Source organism: Pygoscelis adeliae, unplaced genomic scaffold (assembly GCF_000699105.1).
Source record: "Pygoscelis adeliae isolate BGI_AS28 unplaced genomic scaffold, ASM69910v1 Scaffold241, whole genome shotgun sequence".
In the NCBI taxonomy this organism is placed as follows: domain Eukaryota; kingdom Metazoa; phylum Chordata; class Aves; order Sphenisciformes; family Spheniscidae; genus Pygoscelis; species Pygoscelis adeliae.
Window position 1 is genome coordinate 3,065,589 of NW_008824056.1, and position 19,774 is coordinate 3,085,362.

At 38.5% G+C, this 19,774-nt stretch overlaps 1 protein-coding gene across 1 annotated transcript in view; it reads right to left on the bottom strand.

Moving 5' to 3' along the window:
• Positions 1 to 19,774, bottom strand: part of ARHGEF26 (Rho guanine nucleotide exchange factor (GEF) 26) — a 72,541-nt gene that overhangs the window by 10,256 nt on the left and 42,511 nt on the right. The window contains exons 11-12 of the mRNA XM_009334002.1: positions 13,261 to 13,415; positions 4,123 to 4,332 (exon numbers count right to left, since the gene is read on the bottom strand). Coding sequence (XP_009332277.1) covers positions 4,123 to 4,332; positions 13,261 to 13,415 — 365 coding nt within the window. The remainder of the gene's footprint in view (positions 1 to 4,122; positions 4,333 to 13,260; positions 13,416 to 19,774) is intronic.

Consider the following 19,774-nt stretch of genomic DNA (forward strand, 5'->3'; position numbering starts at 1 on the left):
AAACAGCATTTGATATTTTATTTAATTTCACTAATTTAATCAATGATTTGTTTGACATTTGTAGTCCAAACAAATCAATATAGTCATGGAAATCTATCATGTCTTCTCTGTTCCTTGATGGACTGTATACATGTTTGCAAAAGGAGATATATATATTTTTAAAAAGAAAGTACAAATCATTCTGCTTCTGATATTTATCTCAGTGGCACTTCTGATGCAGATGAAGCAAATTAGTATCTCTCCCAATGAAAGTGAAGGTCTGTTCACTGTGTCTTTCACATTTGCAACTTCTCAGGGGTGATTTCCAATTGCAGAATTCTTTCTTCATAATGGCAGTACTTAAGCAATAGCAATCAGAGTAGTTAAGTGTCTAGATAAATACATAAATTGACATGCTGTGTATTTGTTCATGTAAATAAAAAATGCAGTAGAGCGCATACTAATGATTGTGATATACCTTTAACTAAACACAGAATCAATTAGACTAAATTGATTAGGGATCGAGTGCACTCTCAGCAGGTTTGCAGATGACACCAAGCTGAGTGGTGTGGTCAACATGCCAGAGGGAAGGGATGCCATCCAGAGGGACCTGGACAAGCTTGAGAAGGGGGCCTGTGTGAACCTCATGAGGTTCAACAAGGCTAAGTGCAAGGTCCTCCACCTGGGTCGGGTATCAATACAGGCTGGGGGATGAAGGGATTGAGAGCAGCCCTGCCGAGAAGGACTTGGGGGTACTGGTGGATGAAAAACTGGACATGAGCCAACAATGTGCGCTCGCAGCCCAGAAGGCCAATCGTATCCTGGGCTGCATCAAAAAAAGCGTGGCCAGCAGGTCGAGGGAGGCGATTCTGCCCCCTACTCTGCTCTGGTGAGACCCCACCTGGAGTGTTCAGCTCTGGGGCCCTCGGTGCAAGACAGACACAGACCTGTTGGAGCAGGTCCAGAAGAGGGCCACGAAATGATCAGGGGGATGGAACACCTCTGCTATGAAGAAAGGCTGAGAGAGTTGGGGTTGTTCAGCCTAGAGAAGAGAAGGCTTTGGGGAGACCTTATTGCGGCCTTTCAATACTTAAAGGGGGCTTATAAGAAGATGGGTACAAACTTTTTAGCAGGGCCTGTTGTGACAGGACAAGGGGGAATGGCTTTAAACTAAAAGAGGGTAGGTGTAGACTAGATATAAGGAAGAAATTTTTTACAATGAGGGTGGTGAAGCACTGGCACAGGTTGCCCAGAGAGGTGGTGGGTGCCCCATCCCTGGAAACATTCAAGGTCAGGTTGGAGGGGGCTCTGAGCAACCCGATCTAGTTGAAGATGACCCTGCCCACGGGCAGGGGGGTTGGACTAGATGACCTTTAAAGGTCCCTTCCAACCCAAACCATTCTATGATTCTTCATAATCTGTGTATACCATATATTTTGTGCCTTATTCACAGGGCGATATAACATTCCTGACCTAATGCTGTACTTTTGTACTTGGGAACCACACACCACATGAAGTGACAAAACATGATTAAACTGTGCTAGAAATCTTTGCGTCAGCAAAAACATTTAAGTTTTATATGTGCAAAACTCTACTCAATAAGCAGCCTAAACCATCCAGTTTGGCCTTCCTACGGTAGATTCCCTTCCCATCCTTGTCGAAGTTAAGAGAAAGTTAAGTTTTTCTGTACCTTTTGTATACATGATAATATTCTATAAAAATAGGTAATTTTCCAATAAAGTACTTCTTTTCAGAATCTTTTCCTCTGAATGACAATCTGCTAGACTGCTATTTATATTACAAATAGGATATAGCAAATCAATAATAAATTTGCAGAACAAAATGTCTTTTCATAAAAAACCCAGACAACTAAAAATGTACTGCATTTTTTCCCAATAAAAATGCATTTCCAAACAAGTCTGAATCATCTGCTTACTTTATAATGAGATCTTTAATAGAAATCATTAATGATCTATAGTTTCTTTCAGGGTTATTCTAAACTTTGAAAGCAAACCTAAAACTGTAAATTTTTCCAGGCTGGGATACGTCTGGAGCACTCTGTTTCATGTCTTCTATCCCGCCTCCAGCCTCCACTAAAACAGATAAAATCTTTCACTTTTGTGAAGGGTTGTGTGGAAGTTAATGGCACCACAGAGAAACGATGGCCTCTCGGATATCTGCACCCGAAAGAACAAGACACTTTTTGTTACGCGTTTCTAAAGCGGAACACTCTTCAAAACTGCATCAGGAGAACAAGGACCACCTCTATCCCAGCACAGCTCCACAGCTTCCCCAAGGCAGTGCCAAACTCCTCCTCCCATTTAATCAGTACTATTTCCACTTCTGCACCATCCAACCATTATAATAAATAATTCACAAATCACTACTCCAGGACAAGAGCATTCTGTATTCACACCCTAACAACGTTTGCGTGCTACCACCACTATGCCTTAGGATGCACCTGTGCCTATTTCCTCCTGTTAATACAGCGCTCTACCTATAGACAACATGGTATAAATGCCGCGTTGCTGAAAGAACTGACAATTAGGATAAGATATTTTAAAACAGTAAGGTACAAACCAGCGCAGAGAAGTATCAGAGCAAGCTTAAATGAATTTCTGCAGTCAGATTATTCAAGGTCATCTTACCAAGATAAGTATCAAGAAAGCCTCCCTTAACTACAACAGTAAAAGCAACATTTTCCTCATAGCAACCTGCATTACACTTGGATTCGCACGCTCAATTACTCAGCGTGCACAGCAGCATGGTGTGCCATAGGATGAGGTGGGAATGTTGTTACAGAGAGCCTGAAACTGTGACTCTCACCACCTTGATTGCTTGTAATGGACCTTTCATTAGAAATTTAAGAACCTGCAGTTCTTCAGCACCGAGTTCTGTAATGGTCTGAACTATTTGTAGGACAGCTACATATTTAAGCAAGCTGTAGAATGCATACATATACAGCCCTTTCAACTACAGGATACTATTTGCTGTTCTGGTTTAGACACTCACCCTATGGCCATAATGATTATTAGATAAAAGCGCTATGTCAACAGGTAAGCTAGGCAGAAAACCTGTGGCTTGACTTCCAGTTCTCAGAAAGTGTGTTACAGAAGTATTTGAACACATCGTACTCATGCTACAACAAAACCCAGTGATGACTCAGATACTTAAGTGACATTTGTAGTTCAAATTAAACAATAAGAAACTTCCATATTGCAATATGTAATCATTAGATTGTGTAATTTACTTAACAGTTGTGTTATGTGGCAAAACTTTAGTTTTGTTTTTTTTTTTTTAACACCATGATATCACTTAAGTTGAAAGTAACTTAAATTTAATGGAAATTCCTTCCACAACCCCCACAAACCCCCAAGAAACCCAAACTGCTTAAATCTCTGTCCTGCAGCCCTTGCTTGTTTGCCTCACCAATAACAACTAGAAGGGATTCAGTAATCCCTGGCTAGGGAGCTGGCAATCTCCATGGCAGAGGCATAGTTAATTCTTGGCCTGAAGACCCAAAACAGTAGTGCATAATAATGGATACTTCAGTCTACGGAATTTCAACATAGGCATTCCATTTTCCATTATTCCTACACTGTAACCTCAAGGAAAGAGAATGACACTAACATGACATGGACTTAAAACCACCGGGTCCTCTCATGACAAGATTACATTAGAGAAACTGAACTATGTTTGCAGATGCTTTATTTTATTCCAATAAATATTTATTCCAGTATCTAGGGGGATATTACATAAGATGCACATTCTCCTGCTCTGCCACTCATTAAGAATCAGAAAAGATTTGTCAAGATTACCTTGCCTCGCTTTGAAAGTATCCACTTGTAATACAAACAGTGCAAATGACAGCAGTTCACAGGTGTCACAGCGAGTGCTTCAGTGCTACTGAGCAGGGCACCCACACGGTCCATGACAAATAGAGGACCATTTCTGCAGTAGCGCTCCTTTGGTCACTGCTGATCAGACATCACAAAGACTGCCTGCTTGGGAACTTGTTTCATTTCATTTTGATTTAAACCTGCCAGACAGAAGCTGGACATTTCATACTACCTTGACCAGGGCGGGGGCAGCCTGTTGAGATGATCAGGTGAAAAATTACGGAAACGGTAACTATTTACTTACTGAGTCTCTGTTCCCAAGAGCATCTCCACCTTCTCTCCTGCGTGGTTACTGAGGACTGCTAGTCTGAAGAGGTGAGCTGCAGAACTCTGCCGTGAGTACAGCATAGTTGAAGCATTCTTTACAGGAGAAGAAGTCAGGTCCTCATTGTCACATTGTTGTACCACCAGCTGGTCCCTTAAAGAATAATCTGTGACATTGTAACTCTCTTCACTGCAGAACAAAGGAGGGAAGAAAAAACCCCACAAGTTTAATGTTTAGCTTTCCATTAAGTATGTCTGGAAGCAAACTCAGTCATAGAATCCACTTTTAACTACATAGTATGGCATGATTCTTCTGACATCTCAGATCCTCATCTTTTCTGTTTGTTTGTTTTTGAAACTACCAATTTTCCAAGGCATAAAGTAGATCAGTTTTTAAACCCTGTGGACTTTCATTTAGTGGCACAGTTAAATGACTTTGATGCTCTTGAGATGGTGTAAGCTCAACTTAACCCCACTACATTTGAGAACAGGCACAGCAATTATATAGAATTGCACTTTTTTCTCCTCCAAGCTTCAAATGAACAACGGACATTAATTTTAGAATGGTATAGGAAAAAAAGTAAAATTTCCCTTCTCCTGTGCCTGTAAAGCTATGGGTATGTATACTGCTTCCAGATAAATGCTATTGATCTTCATTTTAAATACAGGATAATCATCTGTACTCCTTGTCTATCTGCATGTAGAAGGTCTAGTCCAAAAACTATTTTACAATATTCTGAAACATAACCTTAGTCAAATATGAATTTTAAAAATGGGCAAAGGCTTGTCATGCACTATTGCTCTTGCAAAACGCACTGTGCAATTTACCTTTTAGAAAATACTTTGTAAATAAATATACCAACTCTAAGTGATATGAATAAAGATTGCTACATGTGCTTAGTAACTTCCCAAAAGCGACTAGAAAGAATTCTAAGAAATTATGCAAGTTAGAAGCTTTGCTTTCCTTACGGTTGAAACGTAGGTGGACAGGTGGACAAAACTTACCTTTGCTGACACAATACCATGTTTGACACAGAAAACAGAAGACCTCAGAACTACTTATTATGTCAAAGTCATTGAGTGTTGAATTATGCCAAAATGACGTTATGGTAGTTTTCCCAGATAGGTGAAAACATTAGACATCACAAATCAGAACATGAAAGTGTTACTGATTTCAACAACACAAGGACTTAAAAGAAAATATGCACTTTTCCCTGAACAGCAGACTTTTATTTCTAAATGTGAGAATCACTTCAGCTAATCAAAATCATCTTGACAGGTGAAAACAGAGCAAAGACAGGAAGAAGCATGTCTGGACAAGGCACACTGTTACACACCACAGTGCTAGATGGTTGCAGTGAACAGTTACTTCAACCCCCCTATTCTTCAATCCATTACAATGTATTCGTGATGTGCTTCAACTTCAGAATATCCAGAAACCTTAAGCAGCATTCTTCAGCACTCTTATGTGAGTTCAACCATTTATCCTATCTATTGGTTTTGCTACTTACTCATATCAAGGCAATACTGGAAACATATTTTTTTCAAGTGAAAAATAACCATGCATTTCCAAATTTTTGAAGTTGTGAAACAGTTAAAGAAACAGTTAAAAGAATCTGCATCACTTACTCAAGAAATAGCAATTGATCACAAGAAAAGAGAAGCCAGCTGAAAAGGCATTTTTGTTTCCACTGAAGCTTGTGAGCATATTTCCCAGAATTGTCTTACGTGCATTTGCAAGTTTACCAGGATATATCATCAACCCAGGACACTGATAAACTAATTACCTCACAATTTCATGTAAGCTTGTCAACTTTTTTCAGATTTATTTGTTTATTTATTATCCTACACTGGTGCAACAAGATAGAAAAAAAAACCTGCTTACATAGGCATAAAGCCAGTTCTCCCTCCTAGCCCATACATTGCTGCGTTTGTCAAATTTTTCAGTAAATCAAATACATGAAATTTTAAGGTGCAACTATACATGCTCCACCTTAAAGTAAAATCTATTTAAACCTCAGTCTCGAGTGATGAAAAGCTATGCTAGAGCCTCATATTACTATGGTTCATTAAAATAATTTAAATGGAAAAAATACTTGAGAAGATTAATTTTGCTGCCAGAGATATACAGAAACCTAAGCACTGAACTGATACAAATCAAATCCCAAACACCTGGAACTGAAGCAGTCTGAAATGCTGATGGTGACATACCCCTTTCTGGCAGGTGCCAATGAAGCGTATTCTTCCTTTATGGTTGCTCAAGTATTATAAGAAAATGGACAGATGATGACTTAATGTCTGTTGGGATATATTCTACCCATTTTGTGAACTGTCAGAAAAATACCTGCAAATACCTCAGTAGTTAATATAATGGTCTTTATAATTCTTATTTTTAACCCTTTGGAAAAAGAATTGCTAAAACACAACTGAGCAACATTATGACTCAAAACATAAGTTATTGCTGATTTCTGTGACTTATGCAGCATTAGAAGAATTTCTCTATTCAAATGATGACAGGTTTACAGATCATATTGTATTTGTGGATTTTTGTAGATTAATAGTTTCTGCCAGTGCATCTAGTGTAAAAACAAAGTTCTTATTTCAACTGTGTGGGGTTTTTACTTTTGTTCTGTGAATTAAATACTTGAAATGTTGGGGGTTTTTTTTCAGTACAGCTTTGTACATTCTTGAACGATCAACATAGTTCCATTAATATCATGTTCTAATCCTTCTCGCAAGTATTTTTTCTTCTCATCTTCTGTTGAGGAGTTTGGGGGCTTTACAAAGGAAGCAGAAGCAACGACAGACAAGCTTAGTTATATTTATCGTATAGAGGGACCAAAATCACTGTAGCTTGTAAGAAGATGAACACTTTCCTTCCCTGTTTCTTTTTCTCCATGTCTCAAAATGGTACCAACAATTCCCAACAATCCACTGGTGTTTTCCACTCTGAGGGCTGGAATCACAACTCCCCATTCAGGTACCATTGACAGAGGCACAAAACATACCAAAACTGCCAAGAGCACTTTTACAAGAACTTAAAATGGCTTTTAAAACTCTCCACACAGTTTTGATTAACATAGCTTTTGATCAGACTGTTGTTTCCATGTTCCTTAGAGTAAAAAAATTAAAAAGTAAGTAAGTCACATAGGAAATGAGATGGACACAGCAAACTCTTTTAGAGCTCTGTAAAAGTGAAGCCAGGTTAATTATGCTATTAGACATGACTTCTTGGGTTCCAAAGGAGAAAGAATACAGGTTACAAATAGGTTTTGGTCTAATTAAAGGAATTTAACATGAGCACACTGAGAAGCTGGGAGAATCTTCAATATTTCAGCATGTGGAAAGCTAAGTTTTAATTTCCGCACATATAACCCAGGGATGCTAAAAGGAATCTTAATGCAAATGTATTCTGTATGTCCTTATCTTTTGGGAAAGGTGTGCATACAGCTCTTCCCTGAAACATAACAAATTTAAATTTATTGTGATTGTGCTACTGTAGAAAAGCGTAAGTCTTTATGCTTTATGCTCTCTCTTTAAAGAAAGAGAGGCTACGAGAGGGGAGGGAGTACGGACTGTGGATGTAGGTTTCACATTCCCGTAAATCCAGCTCTAGATTCAAAATTCATTCATTTATCTACGAAAAAGATGCTACTTATCACTTGAGGACAATTGTTTCAAGTGCCATCCATAGTAGCTGACGGTTCCTACTGAATAAGAAAAAAACATTTCATATCTAATATTTATCAGCCTCTCTCTCCCTCTTTCTTTTTTCTTAAAATATATACTCTAAAACAGGGACAGGTTTGTTTGTTTGTTTGTTGTGGGGGTTTTGGGATTCCTTTTTTTGGTGTTTTTCATTTTGTTGGTTTTTTGTTTGTTTTTTTTAAAGAAGTCAGTTCAGTATTTTAGTCTAGGCAATCCCTGCTTAGCCAAGGGCAGAACTAGCAAAACCAGCTAGGGATGCTGCTATAGTTATTTGGGAATCTTGCATCTGAAAAAGAAATGTAGTCTATACATTTGCATAACAAATAATAAATGCATTCCTTACTAATTAATCAACTCGTCTATATATTTGCATAACTAATAATAAATACATTCCTTACTAATTAATCAGCAGAGATAAACCTCTACAAATCCTTCCTTATCTCTATTCAACAAAATAGTCTGATTTGAAACTACTAGGCAGTCCTCATCTTTTTACCTCCTATGCCCTCTGCAAGGCCCACAAACTCTCCTCCTTCCAAACAGATAAGGAAATATGCTGATAAAGCTGACAGTGCTGGAGTGAGCAGATGTACATGAACAGAAACTTAATCCGCTCAGCCAGGCAACAGAGTAACAGGAAGGACATTTAACACATTCTTTAAAATTATTGTAATCGGGCAATACAAACATGCCGACATTCATTTTCAGTTTACAGCTGAACTATTTTGCCGAACTTCTATTTAGATTCGGAACATGAAACAACAGGACTATTTTATATCCCTTTGCAGGGAATGCATGCAAATTTTGGAGGCACTTTTATGAAGGCCAAGTATCTATTGATGTATTATCATCTGTTCTAGGCCACCTATACTTTAACAGAAAGCACATGGTCAGTCTTCCTATTCCCTTTACTCTTTCCAGCTGCGCTACTCTGAAATCCTCGGTGTTCCATAGAAGTTGCTTCGCATTTGTGCTTGCCTTTAGTTACAAAATCACCCCTGGCATCTTGAGAAAAAACATGGTTTTGCAAGTAGCTGTGAACAAGTAACATTCCCAAGTAGCAGTGAACCTTTGGGTGATTTCCAGTGTATGAAGTCCAGCTGCGTTCCGCTGTCAAGGTAATCTCAGGAGCTGACAAGCCATACAGCCATTAAGACAGACAGGATTCTAGAAATATCCTTAGGGGACTATGGAAAACAGAATATTCAATAAATGTACACTCATTCAAAAACAGAAGCCTCTCTGGAGTTCACCTGAAATCTTCTAAAAGCATTCAGGATGTAACTGGTGGATTTTCTGAATAGCTGGATAAGGCAGCTATTTAGTGGTATATAACAAAACTTTATTAATTCTAGAGTTCTCCTGAACTCTGCAGAACACAGAGCTAGCTCATAGGCAGCTTTGAGCATTAATAACTAAAATATGTAACCAGATCCCAGGAGGGCATGTGAAATAAAAGGAGATATTTGACTTTTGGTAGAGTTCAAAGCTAGCTGTATCCTATTTTTAGCAGGACCTTGTTACAGTGTGTGCTTCCAAGCCTGCAAAAGGTATCAGAGAAATCACCTCTGTAGCCTGGTCCTCTCCTCTCCTTGGGCAGTCATAAAGTGTCCACTACAGAAACTCTACCATGCCTGGCAACAGACAAATATCTATCTAAACCCAGCAGTTATGCCCATCAGCTGTGCCAGAGAGGTGTGGACGATACTTATACCCATACTTGTGGTTTAGAAGAGGGAGAAAACTGAAAACTCATTATGAAAGAAATACATACAAACATAAAAGTAGTATGTGTATTTAACTAAGTATTCTATATTTTAATACAGCACTAATTTCATTATACTTTGTGGAACCTGGAATAGTTTCTTCACTAGCCCAAGACAAAGCAAATCTCCCAAGCATGACACAAGTAACAACAATTGTACTGTAGTGCATGTGAATCATGAGGCAGCTTGAAAGAACAACTCCGAGACGAATTATATTGCATGTTACTCCTTATGTCAGAATACTACCTTCAAAATCCAATGTCAGCATAAGCTATTGGTTTACTGGTCCCTGTAGTGGATGTCATGGCCAAAATGGTGGCAATTCACAGTACAGCAAGGAGTTAAATAAGAAAAGAACAGAAGCCAGAAAAGGAGCAAAAAGAGAATGGAGTTAGAGAATGAAACAAAAGGGTAAAACACTACAAAAAGCTGAATGAACAACACATTAAATATTTAGGTTACTTGAAAGTCAGTCTACACTTAGATCTTTGCAGAGCATTCCCAACGTTTAACTTCACAAATTTCTAAGTTAACTTCCCAGAGCTACCTAAACAGTCAGAGAAAGCAAGCTGCTCTTCTAGAGTGCAGTTTGGACAAGCTAACTGCTCTCCAAAGGGACCTGCCTTCTGCACTGACTGCACAGGTAACCCTGGAAGAGTACTTAACGCACCTGAAGTTGAGCAGGCCAAACACCATCCAGCTCTTCACTTCATGCCGTAATCCAAATGACATCAGTGTTCACATGAACAAGAACTAATTGATATCTTCCTGTACACCAACCATATAAAAGTTGGCCTTACCACCACAATTTGGACATCCTGACACATGCAGCACTGACTATTCTGTTCAAGGTAACACATTAAAACTTTACAAGTATTAAGAGAGTCTATGGGCTTTTTTAAAATGACAACTAAAAAAAAAAAATCAGATTGTGTCTACACAGCAGAAGGGGCTACAAGAAAGGACCACTGAACCAGAAAAAAGTTCCCAATAAACTAAAAGCTGAGCAGTGGGGAAATGCAGATTTTTATTCATCTCCAAAATCTTGTGTAAAATGACATAGATCACAAGTTCCTATGTCCCTTTTTGGCCTAATCCAAATGGCCAGTCCTGAGTATTATTCAGTAGCCGTTTGCCTTACTTCTTCTAAGGGCAAGTGTGATGAAGCAACTGCCTACCCTGCTGCTATACAGCACACAAATCAGAGCCTAACTGATTACCATGGTATATGCAACACACACAAAAATGGACCGTCCAGTAGCTGACATGGAAAGCATAAGCCTCTGAAGTATTTCATGGTGGCATGAGATATAGCCACACAGCGTCCATTAAAAAGAAAGAAATTTTGGTAGCTAAATTCCATTTAACCTACTTAACAGACGAGAGAAGACAGTTAAACCTTGCAATTTCAATCAGGAGGCAAAACTGTAGCTGAGGAAGATTATGATGAATAAAGCATCATTAAAATTAAAACATAAGAACTCTGGAGCATGCCTGACTATACACCAACACAAGACCTCCCTTTATATTTTTTTATAGCTAAAATGTAACAGTTCTCATTATAAAAAGGTTTCTGGAATGCTTGCTCACTCAGTATTTAAAATGCAGTCCTTCCAATGATGATTCTGACATTTGGAAAGTGTCCCTGAAATGAGGATGTGAGCAGTGACATACGCCATACCTGGTTGGACTAGAATTACTTAACAGTTATCAGCATGACTTCTCTGACAGGTACTGTCAAGCCTGGCCTTTAAGAAGTCAGGACTGAGCCATTCCTGGCTGCGTGCACAAGGTTCTACATATACGGCAAACTGCTCAGACAGGATAGTTGAAGATTAACTTTTGGGTAAAGATTAAACAGCATGATTGGAGCAGTAAGTAATTAGTATTTTCAGCTCAGCAGTGAAGAGTGATTTTTTTAATGAAATGTTAAGAATCTTCTGAAATGCAACTGCTTGAGTAAAAATACAAACATTTAAACTCAATTAGCAACAAATATTTCTGTCTGCTGCTGTGGTGTCCATGGGAACACTGTGGGTGGGAGAACAGATCACCAAAAGCTCAGATATTATTAATAAGCTTATTCACTCGGGCAAAGCATGTGCTTCATGCTCAGAATATCTGGGAGGCTCGCAGAAATCAGTCCTTTTCAATTACATCCATTTGTTTAGGGGGTCTTGGGAGAGTGACTGTGAATCTGATCATTAACATGAAGTATTCTTTAATTTTGGCTTCTGGGCCTATTAAGGACATTTCAATTCCAACAGCTGGAAGCTGTTATAAATCAAAAGCCCCAATGTTTGGATAAGATATGTTGTTACAAAAATCTGATTTATAATCTGGACAACAAGCCATCACATAGGAAACCAATAAACAATGTAACAACACAGATAATAGGTTTTTCACTGTTTTCCCAACTCAAACATTTACTTAGCTACCAACACAATAATATGTTAACAGTAGTCCCATGAGAAAAGAAATGCACTATTTAAAAAAGTGTGATACAATTCCGATGCGCTGCCAAGGGACAGGGGATTTAACAAGGGACTTTCACAGAAACATTTCAGCATAAGCTTTGATAAACACCGAATCCCAGAAACGTGCTCACATCAGTAAGATAGATGGGGAGAAATCTATTCACTTTTCTTCCCATCTTTATGAAAAACCCCTTTCACTTAAATATTTTTCCTGCTCCATTTTCATTTAGCTTTCTCTTAGCTTAAATATTAGCATTTTCTTCCCAGATTTTGTATTATACCTCATTCCTCAGAATTTCTTATTTAAATTATGAATTTGAAGTTTCTCAAAAGGGTTTCTTTTAAAAACAGCCGGTATTTGGCTTAACTAGCCAACCCAGATGCAAAAATCACTGCTCTTCAAAACAGTTTTTAGTCTTGGGAATAAGGTTTATCTGTCAAGTATTATCTAACCGCAACAGCAGAGGATGTAAATTCCATTCCATTCAATTCAATTATTCTAAACCTCCTCTCAAATCTAGTGATAAAAATTTAAATGGAGCCTGCTAGAAGTGGTCTCCCATACATCATTCTCAAAAACAACCCAACTGTGGAAAGCGTGGAGGGGAATGAAAATTAACATTTCTTTATCCTTCCAAAACTTCTCCCTTTGCTAAGGTATCAAGGATGAACTTTTTAATTTGTCTGACAATTTGGAATTTCAATTGCATTTGCCAAAAATATATCCTGTTTAACAAGTGGTTACTCGTCATATCAAAACACAGTCTGGTCGAGCAATATTAGAAACTCAAATATCTACATAATTCATTTACTCTCTCAGACGCGGCATATTAAAACATAAATGGCTTCACAAATGTCTACTGGACTTAGAACATGTTTAGTCCATATTTCCTCCTGTTTTATGATGCAACTTTACCAGGTCCACTTACTGCTCTTTGAACCCCCTTCATTCCTTCAAACAACCAAGTGGCTAGAAAATACGTAAAAATGCTGTGGATGCAATCCAGTTTGCCGTTCCGAAGCCAGAAAGCTTTGGGTTTCATTTCCCCTAGGGTGAGGCACACACAGCAGCCACGATAATTTTAGAAGACAACGGTAACTCAGCTGTTCTCTCTGTGATTCAAGGAGTTGAACACAAAGGCAATTTTATATTGGTGAAGTTCTTACCTCTTCTTCTTGGTGATAATGAGGACATCATTAAAGAGGAAGAAGTACACCTGCTGTTTAGAAGTTCTTTTAGAAAAAAGTCCAGTGTCTTCTACATACGCTGTTAATTCACCCCTTTTCACTAACCATCGTGAAGAAGAAACCAGTGGAAATGGCTACAAAGCAAGAAAACAACATTTTAATCCTTCAAAAGTAGAGATTTTTAAAAAACAGATAACAGAGTATTATATATTTGGGGGGAAAAAATGCTTGAATAAACTCAAAGTTCAGAGACCATGAGTACAAGCACAAAACAGAGGTTATCAAGGTTTAAGGTACCTTCATAATTCATATAATACACAAGTAATAGCCTGCAAATACTTAAAAATCACTCATGCACATGACCCAATTGCTCATCTAAGACAAAAATGAACAGATTCGATTGGTCATACTTGGGATGGAACAGACTACGCGAGATCTGCTAAGGAGATTAAAAATAAAAAGACTGTCTTCCAGGAATATGTAAGTTTTTGTACAGTAAGCAATCACTCTTTACGCACGTATGAATATTGAATCTTGCTCTAGGTACCTCAAAGCTTTTCCACCTAAACAGTTGGCAAGAAGAGCTTCAGTTTCTCATCTCAAACATGAGGGCTACTGCACATTGCGTTTCATCACATCCCTAAGGCCAGTTAAAATGATGCTGTGTCTTCTTTCTAATGGTGTGTTCTGTACCACACACAGAACTAAAAAAATGTAAAATCCTTTAACAGAGAAATACACTGTACAATCCGCTTTGAAATACACTGTGAGTATATGAAAACAGACATAAACAGATGATGTTGGCAGCAAACAAGATTAGATTGGTCCTAATGCAGTACTGAACATTATTATTGAGATGTTCAGAGCATGCAGACCTTTTTTCCATGAAAAAGCAAAGTGCATGAGGAATGCCAGAAGGCTTACCAATCAAATGTGGTAAAATCCATTTTCTACTCCGTAAGTAAATGGAAGTTCCAACACAGCTCTGTGAAAGAATGTGTAAAGCAGTATGCGATATGTAGGGTTTGAGTAAGTTGTCCACTTTAATGCCAAAACAATACAGTTTGTTCATGCCATCATAAATTCACCAGTGGTTTGAAAGACATGTCTGAAAGTTTTTAGAGGATGTCCCTTTACGCATCCACTTAAGAAAGGCCGTATTAATAAATAACTGTCCTTCCTCAGGATGAACTTTAGCTTTTTTTTCCCCATCTTCCATTTTGTCAGAAAAGGTGACTTATATTTGACCACAATTGGTTTGTAATTTGCTACTGCAGCTGAAGGGGACGGGCAGATCAGACTGCTCCAGGCATGCTGCTATAACGAGGCGTGGACTTGAGCTCCTTAGAGCACCCTCTCAGACCAGACATGACAACTCACTGAGCATATGTCACTGGTTCCAAGAAAAGTCAGTCAGGTTTGCATAAACCTTCATCCCTCAATTTATGAGGTATAGGTAGAATCATTCTTCCAAGGTAATTACCATACCAAACCACTTAGGTTTTTTCCCTTGATAGCAGGAAGGGAAGTTTTCCAAGTACTTGCTGCTCTCAGAACCTCTTGAAATATCAGACAGTTACCTGTCCACTGTCATTGCTTTATCTAAGATGGATAGTTAAGGATACTATAGCTCCTCTTACTCTTTATCTAGTTGATGTAGTTGAACTCTAAATGTTCTGTAGAGCAGGATCTCCATTTCTCTCTAGGGTGAGGACCAACATCTGCAACAGCTGAAGCAAGCCAGAGAGGATCATAGCTGCCTAATCTGAAGACCAGCCTTTATTAATCCAAATTATTCCCAACTGTGGGAGAAATAGACACCATAGAAGGACCTTTTGTTTCTCTGGGCCATGAACATGAAGGGAGATGTGAGACTGCACGTCCTCGTCATAAAGAGAACAGATCATCTCTGAAGCTGTACCATGACATACGATGCCAGAAAGACAAAGGTCCACTGCAGTGCTGGCAGCTGTCCCACTGACCAGGATTCCTCAGTCAATGATCTCACTGCTGCTAGCACTGAACCAAGCAGAGCTGCTATGTGGGAATGTTTCTCCAATGGCACACAGCGGACAGGTTCTTTCTGCCAGACTGCGCTATCACTAGGCAATATTCTAAGCAAAGATACTGACCTCCTCCATAGGTTTCACCCCTCATCACTAGAATGACCTGTTTGGGTCCTAACTTGAATACTGAAGATGCTGGTACTTTTGTCTCTGTGCACCTTTGGGTATTGCCCACGTGCTGGACAGAGCATCTGAAGATGTCTGGTACCTTCCCTCTGCTGGTTCCAAAAACGATTAGGCTCAGTGGGTAACTTCTGCAAGCGAAGCCTGAACTGCACAACCTGTACCTTACAGCTCCTCCAGCAGCAGGTACATCATACCACTGGAAAAGAAGAGGCATCCACTTTGCCCATGCTTACTAATATTTGTACCTAAGATCTGCCGCAGTAAATGGGTGCTTACTGCTAAATTTTATGGAGCATATATATTTTTCTTCATCCCAAGCAAAATAATCAAATTTTTGCTTCTACTTTAAATGTAACTGGCTTTCTGCTTATCAAACTTCTGTACTTGCTTTGCTGTTGTTCAAATTAATTATTGGTCTTGCATGATTAGACTAATGAAGACAACTGCTTTTTTTTCCACTCATTTAAAGCACCTTTCACATGCTTGTAAAAACTATTTCTTCATTCAGCTTGTCAGCTGTCTTCTTCATTCTGCACGGGTTGTTTTTTCAGATCTTTTGATCACTTTAGCTGCTCTTTACTGAACTAATTTCAACTTGTCCATACTTGCCCCATAGTGCTATGCCAAAACAAAAATACAGTGCTTTGACAGTGATCTTGCTTTTGGAAGAATAAAATATTAAGTCCCTAATTTTACATGCAGCCACCCTGTGTTTCTGACTTTTGAGGTATGATTTTACAGTGACTCTGAAGTGGCACACAACAAAACAATTATTCCAAAGATGCTTTTTCTGCCACCATGCAGTACCACAGAACTCTCTCCCCCATGCTTTCCGTTAGGAGGTAGTGTACTAATGGCAGATGAAGGTTGCTCAAAATCGCAAAACACAGCAGTCCTCTGGAACTACTGCAAATTGTTACAAATTAAAGAAGCCTTAAACTTTTTACCTTGCCTCAGACGTGATTTATGTCCCAATATACCCAGAACAAGCAGTAATGAATACCTACCCTCACCTGGTACTCGAACACAGACATCCACTGAACAAAACCTTTGCTATACTGTAGACCTACATGAGGGACCTTTCAAAACCTGTATTCTTTCAAAGTGACTACTGATAAATACCAACATATTTCATTTATCTGATACGATTCCCAGTATTTTTGCATTCATGCTACCAAGATAGTACTTGTGTATTGAATCTTGACGAAATTCCCTTCGGACATTTCTTCCAAATTAATCTAAGCTCACATATTCTGTTTTGATTTATATGACTTTTTTGCAGGTTTCTAGTTTTGTATTGCCCATTAGTTTATTAAATCCATTTTCTACTGTATTCTCCAATTTGGAAATGCAGAATTTTGTTTCAAATCCATATTTCACAAATAGATTTTTATCCAAGTCTCTGTTAGTGAATCAGAGTAAATCAGTCTGGTTACAAATCACTGTAACTTCAAGTTCATTAATTCATGTTGTCACTCATCTCAGATCAGTGGCTAACTTAGACTTCTATCAATCCAACTTTCTCCTAGCACTGTATCATATAATTCTTCTTATGGACAGTCATTTTATTAAATATACATCATTAAACCTCACAGGTTATGAAAGCCCAGTTTAGCTCAGTACTCAGATATGACACTCCCAGAGGAACTCCCAAGTTCCATCACTGAAATCAAGGAAAGTTTTGTATCGACATTCAGCTTTAAAAAAAAATCTGGCTTACTTTCAGTCAAAACTCTGCTGGTTCAGTACCTTCAAGTAACATGAAAATCAATTTTTTTTTAAACAAATGGCTTTTATGTTCCTTGAAATGCAGTAATGGTTCCGTGTGACAATACAGGAATGTGAAACATCAGACCATTCCCTAACAGTGACACCATCGCACTTTTTGTGACTTTACAAAATTGAAAGACTTTGGACTAGATGGTCCTTCAGCACCGAAGTCAAACAAGTTTGTTTCATGAACACAAAAGTGTGTTTGCAGAAGAAAACCCCACAACTTTTCTGGTGCTAAAGATGAAAAATTTAAAATAAAAAATTCTGAATCTTCATTAAAAACTAAATTCTACAGATTAGCCATGTACAAAAGTGACGTAATATTTCAGCAGCTTCTCTTGTACTCCCATGAAATGCTCTACAGTTACATCTAACAAAATAATGAAGTTAAACAAAAATCCCAAAACACTCTATGAGGTTGAGCAAGAACAGAAATAGTTTACCTAATTTATAATGGTTATAAAACAGAATTATAGCACCAAGATGATTGTTTTACAGACAAAAAGTACTTTAAACATTTCTATGTGAGGATGAGCTAAAAAGTCCTCTAATCTGTGCTCCAAGTGAGTTCATTACATTTTCCTAACTGACTATATTCCAGAGGCAGCTTTTTACTTTCATATTAATTTTTCCTTAATTGCCAAAAGGGTACATCATGTATACCATGTCCTTTCTATATAAAACAAGCTGTCAGAACTTAAAATGTATTGAAACTTGGCCAAAGCAGTCTTTTATACGCCAGCTGGCAAGCTCTCAAACCACAGACAAGGTCTAAACAACTAAGTGGTTATATTTAAGATGCACAAAGGAAAAAAAACACTTGCATAAAAATCACAGAAAAACAAAATACACAGAGTTGCTATTACTCCCATGAAACTAGCGAGAGCTGCTAGTTACAGCATGTACAGGGAAGAATTACACAGGGCCTCTCGCATCTGCAAAGTCGGGATCGACAGCATGCATCCTCTTCCCATGGGGAAAGTAAGAGACTATAAACCATTTAAGCACTTAAACACTTCTGTAGATTTGAAAACTATGAATAAAACCGCAAAGCAGATCGCCCAAGGACTTTAGACTATCCAAAATGCTATTTTAGACTATCCAAAGACTTGAGACTATTATCCACCATTGTTAGCAAATGTAGTGATGTCACTTGTTATGAGATGGTTTATTTATTGTTGTTGTTTTAAGTAAATATTTTTATTATTCTCTCTTTTTAGTCAAAGTTTGAAAATAAAAATACTGCGGAGAAGTTGCAAAACACCTTTCTGGAGACAGCATTTCCTCAAAGACTGACCAAGATCCTTTAAAGAACTGTTGTTTCAAAAACATGAACATCCACTTACTACACATATGTAATATGGGATATGTAGTATCCCATATGGGATATGTAATATCCCATTACTACATATATGATAATAATAAAAAAAATCTTCCCACAAAAGAATACTCATTATGTATAATTACATGAGACATTACTTATAGAAATGGTATTTTAACAAACATTGAATAGAAAAAAAGTAAATATACGTGAAAAAATATCTTGAAAATACAATAAACCCCCTACTATGACTATGTCTGCTATTTTTTCCTACCGAAAAGACTAATTGTAGCAGGTTTTTTTTTTAGTAACAGCCTATATTGTATTTTCAGTACTAGAAAGAAAAAAATTTGGAATATCTCAGTATCCTAAGAGTCTTTAAAATTATTTGAGGGTTAACAGCACCTGTACTAGCAAAACAAAAACTTGGGATTAATAAAGTGAACTGTATTAATAAAGGGGTAGTTTAGCTTAAGCAATTTCACCTACACTGAAGTCTGCTGTCGCACAGCTTGCTGTTCCAGGCAGGTATCATACGATTTTGGTTGCACATCCGATGCTGCCAAATGTCCTGCTTGACTAACCTGATCTCCTTCTATGACAAGGTGACCCGCTTACTGGATGAGGGAAAGGCTGTGGATGTGGTCTACCTAGACTTTAGTAAAGCCTTTGACACTATCTCCCACAGCATTCTCCTGGAGAAACTGGCTGCTCATGGCTTGAACAGGCGTACTCTTCACTGGCTAAAAAACTGGCTGGACAGCCAGGCCCAAAGAGTTGTGGTGAATGGAGTTAAATCCAGTTGGCAGCCGGTCACGAGCGGTGTTCCCCAGGGCTCAGTATTGGGGCCAGTTCTGTTTAACATCTTTATTAATGATCTGGATGAGGGGATTGAGTGCACCCTCAGTATGTTTGCAGATGACACCAAGTTGGGTGGGAGTGTTGATCTGCTTGAGGGTAGGAAGGCTCTGCAGAGGGACCTGGACAGGTTGGATGGATGGGCCGAGGCCAACTGTATGACGTTCAACAAGACTAAGTGCCGGGTCCTGAACATGGGTCACAACAACCTCATGCAACACTACAGGCTTGGGGAAGAGTGGCTGGAAAGCTGCCTGGCGGAAAAGGACCTGGGGGTGCTGGTCGACAGCCAGCTGAACATGAGCCGGCAGTGTGCCCAGGTGGCCAAGAAGGCCAATGGCATCCTGGC